This window comes from Numenius arquata, chromosome 6, assembly GCF_964106895.1.
Source record: "Numenius arquata chromosome 6, bNumArq3.hap1.1, whole genome shotgun sequence".
In the NCBI taxonomy this organism is placed as follows: domain Eukaryota; kingdom Metazoa; phylum Chordata; class Aves; order Charadriiformes; family Scolopacidae; genus Numenius; species Numenius arquata.
The window spans coordinates 48,948,086-48,963,054 of record NC_133581.1 but is presented as its reverse complement, the minus strand read 5'-3'; the positions used below and the strand labels follow the sequence as shown (position 1 = coordinate 48,963,054).

The following is a 14,969-nucleotide window of genomic DNA, read 5'->3' as shown; positions in this document are numbered from 1 at the left end:
TAATTTACCTCTGGTGTTCTCTGAAGTATCAGCCCTCCACATTCATCATTGGTAAATGTCTTTAAATCAGGATCATTTTGTGTCACTTGGCCCTAAAGGCCCTAAAACTAATCACTATTATGATCTAATAATACACAGGATCATAGGAAAAATGGAGCTATAAGGGACCTGAAAGAGACATTGCATTTCCCTGGGATCAGCTATACTATGTCTTGATAGAAGTAGACTACCCAAGTGCTAAAGACTAACAGTCACTAGGCTTATCTGAACTGTGGTCGGGTTCTTCTAACCCTAAGTGGTTTAAATCAGCATCCTACAGTGTTTCTGTGTACTGGCACATAAGAAACTTGCCTTGAAGTGTTTGTAGGCTTTCATTTTATGAGCATACGGGTTATGGATTTTCCTTGTAATACTTTCTGATTGCTTTCTGTTGCAAGAAGTGTATTATGCTGGAGCCGTATATTTATAAATGTCTGTCTGGTCGCCTGCTATCATGGGTCATAAGCAGAATAGAGCTTAACTATGGAAAAGTCCCTGTGTTCTCAGGTTTCACAGGTAAAACAAAACCAAACAAACAGAAAAGCCACCCTGTAGTAAAATTTGGACAAGAGGAAGTGGCCTCAAGTTGGGCCAGGGTTTAGGTTTAGGGTGGATATTAGGAAAAATTTCTTCACGGAAGGAGTTATCAAACATTGGAACAGGCTGCCCAAGGAAGTGGTTGAATCACTATCCTTGGAGGTATTTAAAAGATGGGTAGACGAGGTGCTTAGGGACATGGTTTAGTGGTGGATTTGGCAGTGTTAGGTTAATGGTTGGACTCACTGATCTTAAAGGTCCCTTCCAACCTAGACGATTCTATGATTCTAGAATGAGCTACCAGAGAGATCATGGAAGATCAGTGGTATATTTTAGATTTCTGTAACATCAGGGATTTGGTAGCTGAATTTCCTAAAAGCTTACAGAGTTGCAGAGTGGTTGAGGTTGGAAGGGACCTGGTCCAATCCCCTTGCTCAAGCAGGGACACTTAGAACAGGCTGCCCAGGACTATGTCTAGACAGCTTTTGAACAGCTCCAAGGATGGAGACTCCACAACCTCTCTGGGCAACCTGTGCCAGTGCTCAGGCACCCTCACAGTGAGAAAGTGTTTCCTGATGTTCAGATGGCACCTCCAGTGTTTCAGTGTGTGCCTACTGCCTCTGGTCCTATCACTGGGCACCACTGAAGAGACACTGACTCCATCCTCTGTACATTGATGAGATCCCCCAAGTGCGTTCTCTTCTCTAGGTCAAACAGTCTCAGTTCTCTCAGCCTTCCCTCATGTGTGAGATGCACCAGTCTCTTAATCGTCTTAGTGGCCTTTTGCTTTACTTGGAACCTTCGTCCTGTGTAGCTCAGGATTGGACATATAATCCAAAATTGCATAATCAAAAAAAAACCAAACCAAAACACCAAAAGGATAGGGTGGGGTAAGAAGAGAAGTAGGTTTTCTGTGGGTCAGTTATTTCCCAACTACTTAGGCTTAGGTTTAGCTGCATATACACTTCTCAGAACGGTTTACATGAGGGATGATTATACGTCAAAAGACGTAGCAGCCTAGCTCAAGTTGAATGGACAGATTGAGAAAGTGGGATTTCATTAGTCTACAATTGGACTGAAGAACATACTTTTTGTGATGTTTGAAGTACTTTTGATGGAATATAAATATCAGGAAAGTATGTTTTTTTCACTTTCTTTTTTGCTTTGACCTTTGTATTAATTGGCAACAGGATAATTGCCAGTTACTGTTTTCCTAATTTACAAATTTATATTGAATAGGTTGCACAATATGAAAGTTTCCTTCTACCCTTCCTCCTTTTTGTGAGTTTGTTCTTTTAAAAGCATTAATTTCACTTAGAAGGTCAGAACAGTTTGGATTGAGGGTCTGATGAATCATTCTCCTCCTACACCATTTTTTTTCTTTTCTTTTTTTTTCTCTGAGGCAAAGTGCTTGGTTTTGACCTATAGTCTTTGTGTTAAATGGGTTGGAAAGTTAGCTTCCATTAAACTCAATCTTCAGAACTGCTAAGTGTTTTTCTGTCCTCTGTCTCCTGCTGCTGTGCAGTTTTGATTTTGACACAAATTATAAATGTCAGAACAAAACGATGAACTCACCAAATTATGTCATATTGAGAACATTTAAATTATATTAAGGGGGAGGAAAATGTGGTATTATATATTTGATTTTTTGCTTCTACCTAAAGCATTCAATTTTCAAAACGGTAATTGTTGTAGTTCTTATTTTCCTTTTCTGTCCCAGAATCCTAATTTTATTTTTAAATGTTAGAGATTGCTTTTTTTATTTTCATTTTTAGAAGAAATATTTTTAACTGAAAAAGATCCTAAAAAAATGTTGTCATACTAAATTTGTTCTTCTTGTTTAATTTCAGTTATGAGTGAAAATTTGGAAAGCAGATTTCACATAGGTCTTTTGAATTTTTAGATTTTTTTGAGGGTGTTAGTCTCATATTGTCAATGTTTAAGCTAATGAGTAAATTTGCTGCTTCTATAGGATATCTTCTTGGTGGGCATGTAGTACGTTTTTTCCATGGCCATGATGAGTGTTTGACAATTCCATCTACAGATCAGAATGATTCACAGCACAAGTAAGTGGTGATGCATCTTTTATACATTTCCTTCTCTCAAAAAATAAATAGATTTTTGATTGTCAATTGAATTTGAGGTTAGGTAAGTTAAACACTCTTTACAGCAATCTCTAATTAGGCAGTGGCAGAATGTAACAAAGACAATTATTATTTTAAAAAGTATTATTAAAAATTATTATTTAAAAAAAAAAAAGTAACCCGAGTTTCAGGTCTAGACTTTCCTACTATCCATTGTATTTCCTTTATGCGTTATCTATGAGAAAGGTTATACAAATTCTGGTGCTGAGATGACAAGACATGAATGATTACTGAAAGATGAAAAACTGTCTTGCATATATTCCTGTGAACAGGACTAATCCACCATAGTTTTTATTTGATTATTGAGAATGTTAGTTCTAGCACTAAAATATGTCATTAGCCCCCAGCCAGTAATTCAAGAAAACTAGATTATATTAAAGGCGGAATCTCTTATTTCCTAGTTTTTATTTCTCTGAATTTCCTAAAACTAGTATATAATTTTATCTTTATTATCTGTTTTGTAAGGACTATAATACAAAATTTTTTGTTTTTTTCACCACCATTTTTGTCTTTTAGTAAGAAAGTTAGAAATAATTCTGGGAATGAAGTCTCTGATGTATTCATACAGATAATCATTAATGTATGCAAATGTGTATACTTTTTTTAACATTGTGTTTATATGTATTTAAGAGCATTAGTAAGTTAGATTAATCTCTTGGGAACTCTAAGAATTATGTATTTTTATGACTGATGAAATAACAGCAATATTTTCTCTGACAACTTGAAGGCAAAGTATTTCATCAACTTTTGAGAGAGAATAGCTTAATGGAAATAGCCTGACTTACCTGGGGCATTCAGATTGTGTATCACGCTCTCACTGATAAGTAAGAATTTCCTGTTCATTCAACTCCACCTGTTTAGCTGGGGAGAAGTGAGTCCTATGCAGTTTACAGTGGAGTAAGTTATAAATACTGTGTAGCACAAATAAGCACAAGAGGATGATCTTCTGAATGTTTTCTGTAGGAAAGTACTTTATGAAACTGGAGGAGCTGGCATTCGAGCAAGGTCTTTGTGGAGAGTAGAACCCCTTCGAATAAGGTACTGATATTTTTAGAACGTTTTTGTTAGTAACACTTGTTATGTTAACAGCAATTCGATTCTTACAGACCCGTAAGGCAGAACATGAGTAATATATTTGTCCTGCTATATGTATATGTTAGTATGTTCATTGTCAATAATGAAAAGTAACCTACCATGATATACTATGTATGATATAATCATATGGGGGCTGTGAGTATTTTAAGATTTATTTTATCTTTTTTTTTTCTGTGTCCCATATATCAAAAGCAGTGTTGCCTGTGAAATACATCTGCTTGAGACATTGCTTCTGTCCAAAAGTAAAGTGCTTTCCTAGTTCTCACTTGAAATTTTAGAAGCTTGAAGGGGTGGAAATCAGAACAGTAACATACTTCATGGGTGGGTTGGGGTTTTTTTAATTATTTTTTTTTTTTAGACTCTGTCTCCCTTGGTGATTAGTTATCTGTTAACTTGTTGCAGGTGAGATTTCAATAGATACCATAAGGATATACATGTTTTTACTTTGATGGCCTCCTGAACTGTATGTTTGTTTTATTCTTGATGTTTTTGTGATTGCAAATGACATATCCTCATAACTAACAGAGATGTAGGATAGTTCTTTGAAATGTTGAGTCCTCACTTAGGTTTAATTCATTCATTTAGGCAGTCAACTGAAATACAGTAGTTAGCTTACACTTCAGTATTTTTCAGAAACATGTAGGATTTTTTTATGGACACTGCATGTAACACCCTAATAAAACAGAGAGAGGGTATAGAAACAAGAAAATTAAAGCTGTACTCCTTTCCAAGGTTCCCTTTGCAAATGCATTAACAGTTCTACATCTGTTTTAATGGAAATATTGAAATTAAAAGCAAAAAGGAATATATATAGCATATTTACTTTTCTGAATGTCCTTTGAAACCCAAAATAGAAATATTACTTTTGCTTTCTTCATAAATTATTTTTTGATGTCTCATATGTTTAGCTGGAGTGGAAGTAACATCAGATGGGGACAGCCTTTTCGTCTTCGACATATCACAACAGGAAAGTACTTGGCTCTGAATGAAGATGAAGGACTTGCAATGTTAGATAGAGAAAAGTCCGACACAACATCCACTGCATTTTGTTTTAGAGCATCAAAGGTAAATAACATTGATGCAAATTTGTCTGAAATGTGGAGCAATCAAATACTAGATCTGAGTTGGTTCAAGGACTTTATAAATTATTTGTAATTTCTAAATTGAAGTAATTGACATGGATTATGCTTTTAAATATGAAGGTAAACAACCTGAGTTGAGAGTAACATAGGTTTCCTTGAGGAAAAATAGGGATGATGAATAAATTTTAGAGTAAACTGAACTGTCAACATATTAAAAAAAACAAGATTGAGAACTAATACAAAACAAGATACAGTGGTTTAATAGGAATGCTTTAATCATTATAGAATCATTTTCATTAGAAAGAGTCTCATTCGAATGTTACTCACTCGAGCTCTATATGTCATAATTGAATTCAGTTCAGTTGGACAAAATTCTTTGTGCAATGTATTGATAGGTGAATTGCAAGGAAAATGTAGTCAGTGATTTCTAAACCACATGTTTTCAAACTGTGCTCTTTAGTGAGCTGCTAATTGCATGTTACTAGCTTTTTCATCATTTCCAGCTGAGAAAAACAGTACAAGTGAGAGAGAATGAAGAATAATTATGGAGGTAGGCGAAATTAATAACTTTTTTTCCAGAAAGTGAAAGGTTTTTACACAAAAGATGATGAAAATTTTTTACATCCTTTCATGTTCTTACTTATAAATAGTGCCATAGCTGCTACAACAGAGTTTTTCTTAAGTATGAGAAGTTAACTGTTCCATGTAATTCCAAATGCTGTATGGTCTCTGAAGGGCAGTGAAAAAGAATCTTTAAAGTTAGATATATACTAGAGAAAATCTAGCATTAAGGGTCTTGACAGATGCTAGACTTCTGTTAGTATAATAAAGCAAATAATTCTTTTTAATATGTTTAAAATAACGATGTTCATTTTATTAGTGTGACTGCATACAATACGCTGAGAATTTTCATTTTAACCAATAAAAATAATTGAAAACCTGTCAGGAAATTTCTTTATATTGCTAGATGCTCACCAAATAGTTTTTGGTTCTTTCTTCAGTGTAAAGGCTTTGCAGTATAGATTGTACGTATGATGGTGTGCAGGGGAATTTATTACAGCTGTAATTTTTTCTTGTTTGGCAAATCATGGCACCCTGGTAAGGATGATGAGTATGCCAGGAACGCCACAGTTACTTGTTTAGCATTGTGTTCAAATTCCTATAACCTACTGTCTGTCTAATTGGACCCTGGCTGTCCTGCAATTTCTTAAGATTTTAATCTACCCATATAAATTTGTAAATGTTAAGTATATAAATTTTATGTTTATGTATGCATACTCATAAAATAAACAATTTCTGTTACATTGAATAAACATTCCCTTTTTTCTTACTTTTTTTGATGAGGTGTATCTCAAAGGCATATTAACAATCCCCAAAGTTACTAACATGAACTACAGTAGTAACTAATTATGCAGAAGTCAATAATGACTGTTTAATGCATTCATCCCTTCTACTGTGTTTGTACCTAGTATGGTTGATAATGTACATTTTTATATGAACTACAAGTTTAGTATCTCATCATCCTAGGATTTTTGCTGTCCTGTATAGAAGAGAATATTTTTATCTCACAATAGGTTATAAATTTGCTTTTGCCTGTGCTCAGAATAAAAATAGCTGTTTATTGTCTGGGCAGGTGAGAGCTGCACTGGCCCATGGGTAGAGATATTAGTGTTTCCAAAGGTGAGGGGAACAAGCAGTGATAACTCTTCCTGAAGAAAGAAAGGTGAGGTTTTGGAAACTAATAAACCCCAAAGATTAATCTGGACTGTAAGAAGGAAAGGACTCAAAGCCAGGTACTGATTGCATACAGATTGAGGGGAAAAAGAACTGTAGAACTAATAGTTACGACTAGCTATATGCAAGTGTGATTATCTTAATTTCTGCACATAAGTATTTGTAAACCTTTGTTTTCTCTTGTTCTTTTTTTTTTTTTTCGATGAAGAAGTATTTTCACTTGCCTGGACCTTAATATTGCATGAATTAAGGGAAATTCCAAGATAACTGTCTAATACCTTCCTATCCAGCTGTGTAAAGATCCTTAAAAATAGCATGCTGGAATACCTGGTGGTTTATAGAATTCCTGTCCTTTTAGAATCATAGAATAATTGTGGTTGGAAAGGACCTTGGGAAGTCATCTAGTCCAGCCTTCTGCTCTGGGTGGGGTCAACACTGAATTCAGACCAGATTGCTCAGGGTATACATTGCTGTGGCATATCCAAAAGGAAATAAACCATTTCTCCATTGAGGTATTCTTTCCAGTTTGGAAGCCAGCAAAAGAGGTTTTGTGGAAAAAAGATATTATCTTTGCCAGTAAGCAAAGCTATGTGGAGTACACCAAATCCCCAAGGCTTCCCAGGAGCCTGTAACACATGACTTACAGTCTTATTTTTCCAACAGTTGTTATAGAGAACCTCTCATTGAAAAATCGCCCCTTCATCCTCAGTAGTGTTACATACTGCTTCAGCAGTCTTGTGTGTTCCTTGCTTTCCAAAACCTGTGATTGCATTCATAATTTATTTACTTTCACTGTCTTGTTTCCTTTTGCTGGGTAACAGTGGAAATTGAAACAGATATTTTAAATTATAAAATTCAAATTATAATTTTCCTTAATATGTCCTTACATAAATAAGGATAGAAGGGAGCTTTTAAAAAAGTGAAAGCACATGCTAAGGAACATTACAGTGCTGATTTCAATGAAAACAGCATATGCAATATATGTCTATTTACTGCAAATTACTGCAAACTAAGCTTATGAGCATCAGAAATTGTCGAACTCCCTCTCCTCCTCTCCCCCCCCCGCCCCAATTATGCCTTTTGTTGGGTTTCATATGGACCTTACTTTTGACAAAGTTTTAAAATGTCAGTCTTTATATTTTAGGGCAACAGTTCTGTAATGCCTTGTGACCACAGAGACAGCAGTTTCCCTACAGCAGATGGAATCCTGTTTTGAAATGGGATGTTCTCATTCCAGGACAGTACTTGGCTCAGTATACTCTGCTGAGCAGAGCCTTGATTCTGCTTATAAATTTCTTTGAGAATAAACACAGTGAAGAACAAGAGCATATTTATAAATACTTCTTTATTTAAAAATTGTTGTAGCCCAGAATTAATATTTGAGATTTCATATTTTATTTTCATGATGGTATATACAATTGACAATGAAGAAGTTATTGGTGTAGTTTGAGTAAGTAACATTCTGACACATTCAAAAGTCACAGATGACTCATGCAGAAGGATTTGATATCATTTTAATATTACTGCCAGCATGTAGCTATCTTAGGGGCTCAACATGGCATTAGGATGTCGTAATAGTTTAGTAGTAATCATAAAGTTTAATTTGTTTTTGGAATAAGATGATAGGCATTACAGAGTCATTGTCTCTAAAAGTTTAAGTATTTATTTGTAAGTTCATATTTTACAATTGTAATTTCCCAGTAAGCACTGCATTTCAAATGCAGTATTAAGCTTTTTTCCTACTTATTTTATATGGGGGGAGAAAGTAGAAGGTGAAATTAAAATCACGGGGTTTTTTGTCTTGCCTACTGGGGTGTAGAAATGTATACAGCAAAGTGTACAGAGTACAGCAAGCCCACTAGTGAGATAGGTAAGCTCGATGTATCAGTCTTCTGCTCTTACATTTTTAGACCTTCTGTCTTTTTTCATTTGTGAAACTGGGGTAGCCTATTGGCAGTACTTTTAATGCAATAACAGTGTGCAACACCAAAAGATAAAATTTTAATTAGCTGCGTAGGTTAGATTTAATGAGTTCAGCAGAGAGGTTGTCTTACCATTCTTTGAGGTACATAAACAAGCCCTTAAGATATCAAGAGGTTTTTTCCCTACTGTGTTTTTACAAGACAACTGTTGAAAATCATTGTAAAGACAGTTCAGTTGGGTTTATTTGTCCTGTTCACACTGCCATTCCTTTCCTTCCTTCTATCACGTAGCAATCTATGATTCTATAAATTCTCTCATTGTCTAAATCTTGCCCATTTTCTGTGTATTAAATATCTTGCGAAAATTTTATCTTTGACAGCTTTGCCCTCAAGTTCCTTTGTTCATTCCTTCTTTCTTTCTTCATTTTTTGTTACTGTTGTTATTTTTCCTTTGCCATCTTCCGGACCCATGATGTGATTTGTTTTCTTTGACTTGATTCATTCATGGCCCAAGGGAATTAAACTGAGAATAGGTTGTGAAGAGAGGGTTTTGAAGGGGAAAGTGTTTGGATATTTTGCTCCTAAGATATGTACAAATATCTAGATAAGAGATATTTTTCCCCTTCTCCCCTGATAGTCTTTATCTGACTATACTTTTCAGCTGTTAGAAAATACACCCTCTCTTTGCACACTGCTGTCAAATGACTTGGCCGAAATCCTAGAAAAACTGGACAGAACACAAAGAGCAAAACATCACAAAGAGGAATTTGTACTGTATTGCTTAAAGTGAGAACAGCCTTCACGCCCCCAGAATGATTCAAAAGCTTTATTTCTGAAATTTGAAAATCTTTATTTTTCTTTGTTTAACGTTGTCAAAAAGGATCAGTATCACTCAATATTTTTAAAACAGTAATTTAATTAGCATTACCTGTTGCCACATTTTTCTTTCTTTCATTGGAATTTTCATTGATGCTTGATTCTTGATGCAGACATAATATTTGAGAAAAATGTTTTAATCTTCAAGGTGTAGATAAAGCCAAATAAATGCTGACAATTAATTTGTGCTATTTGATTGTATTTTTCATTTAGTGGCCTCACTGTCAATGTGTATTCAAAGAGTTCATCTTTATTTGCACGTGATAGTGCAGTCTGCATAAATATGATGTGACATCCCCGTAGTCTTGATATTGTAATGGTATCCCCAAGGAGTGTCTTGTAATTTCATTCAACTTCATTTTGGCATTGTAATGCTATCGGTTTCAACTAAAATTATTGTTGAAATGTGACAGCTAAATTCCATATAAATGAAAGTAGATTAGCATAGTCAAAATAGAACTTCTCTTTACTCCACAGATGTAGAACATTCAGTAAATTCAAATTAAATAAAAAAACCCATTACACATATAATAATTTAAACTGTGTATCAATGCCTAACATATTTTGTTTACTTAGCAACAAATGAGCAACTGTCTACATTTAAGGTTAAGTCCATCACCATTTGAAATCATATACAATTAATATAATCTAATTACTCTGTTTACTTAGAATTTTTTGCTTAATCATGCACATGCAGCCATAATTTACTATTACAGAATTTGCTGCCTAATTCTGTTCTTATTCCTGAATTAAATTTTAAAAGGAAAACTATTTTATTTTAAAGAAAAAGATAGTTGCTTTTGTGCCGGAGATTTAGAATCCTCTGGTTGTGAATGAAGAATGATGGGATTAAGAGATACGTTGGTCTTAAAAATTGAGCTAGGTGTTCCAGCCAAGCATTGAGCAATGTCTTTAAAAGAGATTTGAAAGAATCCAGTTCCTCTTACGAAGAGGATAAATGTAAAAATAAACATAAATATAAAAAAATTAAGAAATTCAAAAGGAAAAGAAATGTAAAAGCCAGATTGTGTTTGTTTTAAAAATTATTATTTTCTTCTTTGTTGGTCATTGCAATACAGAGGCATTATTCCAAGTGAAGTTTTTATCTGCATATACTATTTACAAGCAAAAAATTCTTTAGGATAATAATATTTTAACAAAATTTCAAAATGTGTTTCAGTATAGCATTCAATGTTCCAATACAGAGATTAAACGTCAGCTTTTATTTTATCTTCTTAGGAGCTAAAAGAAAAGCAGGATTCTAGTCTTAAACGTGACATTGATGGAATGGGAGTCCCAGAAATAAAGTACGGTGATTCAATTTGTTTTATCCAACATGTGGCCAGTGCCTTATGGTTGACATACAAAGCACAAGACGCTAAATCAGCACGTTTAGGTCCCTTGAAAAGAAAGGTAATGCTTGAGGTTTGTTTCAATTACTTGTAAAATGAATGCTAGTTGCATAACAGTTTTGGTCTCTCCTGGTTTTTGCCATTCTACCAATGTGGCAGTTGTGGGTTTAATTGTTTTGGGATGTTTTGTTGAAAATGGTGTGAATGCTTCATTCTAAAAATGAAAACAGTGGTGGATATTAACATAACTACGTAACTGAAGAAAAACTTTGCCTCTAGGAAATGTATTTAGCTATTTTTCTTGCCAGAAGAAATTATTAATTTGGGCTCAATTGTGTTTTTTTCACACTTCAGTAAAATATAGAAATTCCTGATTTGGATGGTCAAATTACTTTTTTGAAAATCTACATTTAACTGTTTAAGGGTGTAAACTTGTAAGTCATCTTACTTTCATGGTGTTTTAGATTTTTTAAATTGATTTTATTGTATAAAATGGCAATTAAATATATTACTTAAGAAATGGCCCTAGAAACTCCTGAAGTTTCTTAACGGTATTAATAGAAATTTTCCTGCGAAAATGTTAGATGTAATTGTGATGTGGCATTGAGAAGGTCTTTCAGCCTTTTGATTATAGGATACGAGTATATTCTTAATTAGGGTCATATGACCTTTTATGTCTTCAAATTATGTTTGTATTTCATTCAAAATTAAGGGGTTTAGTACTAGCTTTGCGTAACTGCATCATTACTGAATGACTCTTTGATTCTGTATTCATAGATTTTTACAGCTTGAACTTATTGTTAGAACATGAAAAAGAAAAAAAAAGTTTGTTAGCGAACAGAAGTTGGAATTCTTCTTTAATTACTTGTATGTATCTACATTCATAAGAGAATATTCATACACAACACTGTAATATAAAAAATGAGGTCCTCAGCACACCCTGGGCAGAATCTCATTTATTTATGCAGCACACGTGGTCATAAGCGGGCAGTGAGTGCCCAACCCCTTCACTTCTCAGCAGCCTGGCTGATCAGAGAAATTCTTCTTTGTATGCCTGTCATTTAGTGTTTTCTTGATAAGAGATTTAATCACACAACACTGGCCTTTTCCTTTCCCATGCCAGTATTGGCTATGGGATTTTCTTTCCTCAGAGGGTCCCATTTTACTTCCTGAAAAGGCAATGTGTATATTCTTCCTCTGTATTCAATGAGGAATTTTACAATAGCTTCCTGTGAAGTTTAGCATTTTTTTTTCCCAGTTTTCTGCTCAGCAAGAAGGTACTAAAAGAACCTCAGTAATTGCCTGTCACTTTTATTCTCCTTTCAGACTGTTTCGTTCATGTTCAAAGACTCCAAATCTTTTGTTGCCCTCTCATCTGGAGAATTCTCTCCTGTTAAGTACCTTCAAACAGAAGAATACCCAAACCTCCTCGCTTCCTGTAATTGATATTCCTGTGGAGGCAAGAAACAATTTTTCATCCTCTGCAGAATATGGTATTAGACTATAATTATGTAGTGATTTTAGATGTATGCATCCCTTTAAATTTCATATAAAATTTATTTTTCTACAATAAAAGTGAAGTCATAGCTTTGTAGGCGTCCTCCACCATCATTTCATCAGGAGATTTTCAATTTCCGTCACTGTGTAATCCTTCTCAAGCTGACCTGCACTTTTTGCAACATGCCTCAGTAGCCCGAGGAGGATTGAGAAATATCTTATTTTTGCAGAAGGCAAAGGGTGTTTTTTTCTACATAGCCTAGCTATTATCACTGATGGTTGCTGCAAATCTGTGGAGAGGAGAAAACAACTACGGAATTAGTTCTGTTATAAAATACTCAAAATGCCAAGTAAAAATTTCTGTTGTTTGGCTTTTCTGTAGTCTCATGTATCTAGTTATCATGCTGTCTCTGCAAGACACAAATATGTAAGTAGTTCTGGCATAATTTATGAGGCTTCTGTTGCACGATTTCTGCCAGAATTTTGATCTCTTGTATATCTCTCTCTCTCTCTGAGATCTTGGTAACCAAGGGTTCAAGACTTTGCCAGGTAGTAATGATGTTTACATCAATGTTCTTCAACATCCTTCCACTATTCAGTGTGAGTGGTGGACGCCTGTCTTTTCAGTTTGAGAGCTTTCTTCTGTGCAAGCTATGAACTCCTGCAGAGCTCCAGAATGCTTGAGCTCAGAGAACAGAGAAGCATATGCTACATGTTTTGGATTCATGTCCTGGAGACCACTGCTTAGCGTGTTGATCAATACCAGTGCCCTGCTGTACCTCAACAAGCAAGGCAGTGCCAAATGTCCGTTTATATGAAGGGAAGTGGTATATCTGAAGAACTGGAGTAGGCAGTGCTGGATGCATCTGGCCATGATCTACTAACTGGAGTTCTAAGCAGCACTTTCCTGTCATCATGGTGTTTCTGGATGATTTAGTTGAGCTTTTGGATTGGGTTTTTTTTGGTCAGAGAAATAGGGAAGATTCTAAATGACTTCTCTTTTCCCTGGTCTACTACATACTTAGAGAGAAGAGTGCATATCTGCTGCAGGGTGGTGAAGGTGCAATGACTTTGCAATATGCAGTAGCTTTAATATTCTGTCAAATGTTTTCCTTCCTGTACCATTCTTGTAGCTCAGAAATCTAGATCTACAGGCAGTTGTCTAAGGTAACATTATCTGATTGTCAAATGTTGTCTTATTAGTTTTGTGATAGGAAGAATTGTTCTTTAGTTATTGTTCAGTTAAGAGACCCCAGGACCCTTCTTTATGGAAACAGTGATGTTTCAGCTAACAAAGTCACCCGCAGTGAGACTCTACATAGAAGTACTTTAACAAAGAGGAAAGATGACCAATATGTAAACTTGTCTCCTTTAAGATAATATTATTGATATACTCATTCAAAAATGTCTTCTTAGTCTTCTCCATCACATTTCCATGGGTTCTGGGGTCCGTATAAACTCATAAGGTATGTTTGACTCATAAAAGCACTTCCTCAGCATGTTGAAAGGAACAGAGCACATATGTACTTTGGATCCGACCAAGTATAGAAAACCATCACTTTCCAATGCTGTGGTATACCCATATGCCAGTATGTACAAAAAGCTGTTGGTAAATAACCTTCCCATTTCTGGCAGTAACCACTTGTACAACATTATTAGTTTCTTTGTTGGCTATTCAATCAGTAATCCTGATTGTCTTCAGGATTACTCAGCTAACTGGGAAGCTGGGCAGCAAATTTTTACTATCTCAGAGTTAAAAAGATAAATTTTTCAGTGGAGAATTCAATAGGTTACATGTTGGGCAGAGAAGCAGGATAACTGACATTTATTCTTACAAAAATTCTGTAAATGATCAAGACTTGATTTTGTGATACTTAAAAATTATGCTGGCTTTTTGTGAAATTGGCTATTTATTTAAAGGGAAAAATTAACCTCCCCAAAGGATCTCTCTTACTGCTTGAAGTTCATATGATGTTCACATCTGGTTCTGATAAGAATCCAACACAATGCGTAGAGAATAGCTAGATGAGTCAGAAGTTACTCATAAATAATGTTGCTCCTTTAGCTGCATTGTAATTTTTGTGGTGTTTGTCACTCCAGCTTGATTTTCTTGTCAGTAGTCTTTTCATGCATGAATCCTTTAGTAAATGATGCTTAAAATAGGGAAGATGCATTTTCCCTAACATCCAGAATATAGAAAGAATGACATTTTTGTTTCAATGGGAAAACATTTCATAAGCATATATGTTTAATGAATTGGGGGAGAATAAAGGTACATTAAAATGTCTTCTCTGCATAACTTTTATGTAAGACCGACAAATTTGTAATTAATAAACAGGTGCTCGGATAAAGTGATTAAGAAGTACTAGGTCGGTATATATGTAATTACTGTTTTCAGTGCAATATTGAAATAAATTACAAAATATTCAAAAGCATAAAGGTTTTCTTAAGTAATTACTGTGATAATTGTAAACTTTCAATAGGTTATATTACACCAAGAAGGCCACATGGATGATGGTCTAACCTTACAAAGATGTCAGCATGAGGAATCCCAGGCTGCTCGAATCATTCGCAATACTACAAGCTTATTCAGCCAGTTTATAAGGTAATTATTACCATCTTATATACAAGCATTTCTTGTATGTTTGCTTTTTAAAGTATTCTGACATGATAAGAATTTCTCTAACAGAA

At 34.7% G+C, this 14,969-nt stretch overlaps 1 protein-coding gene across 1 annotated transcript in view; it reads left to right on the top strand.

Moving 5' to 3' along the window:
- The window catches only part of RYR3 (ryanodine receptor 3), a 219,232-nt gene that overhangs the window by 56,620 nt on the left and 147,643 nt on the right, over positions 1-14,969 (top strand). Inside the window, exons 8-12 of the mRNA XM_074149970.1 lie at positions 2,549-2,642; positions 3,684-3,758; positions 4,724-4,880; positions 10,669-10,842; positions 14,762-14,883. Coding sequence (XP_074006071.1) covers positions 2,549-2,642; positions 3,684-3,758; positions 4,724-4,880; positions 10,669-10,842; positions 14,762-14,883 — 622 coding nt within the window. The remainder of the gene's footprint in view (positions 1-2,548; positions 2,643-3,683; positions 3,759-4,723; positions 4,881-10,668; positions 10,843-14,761; positions 14,884-14,969) is intronic.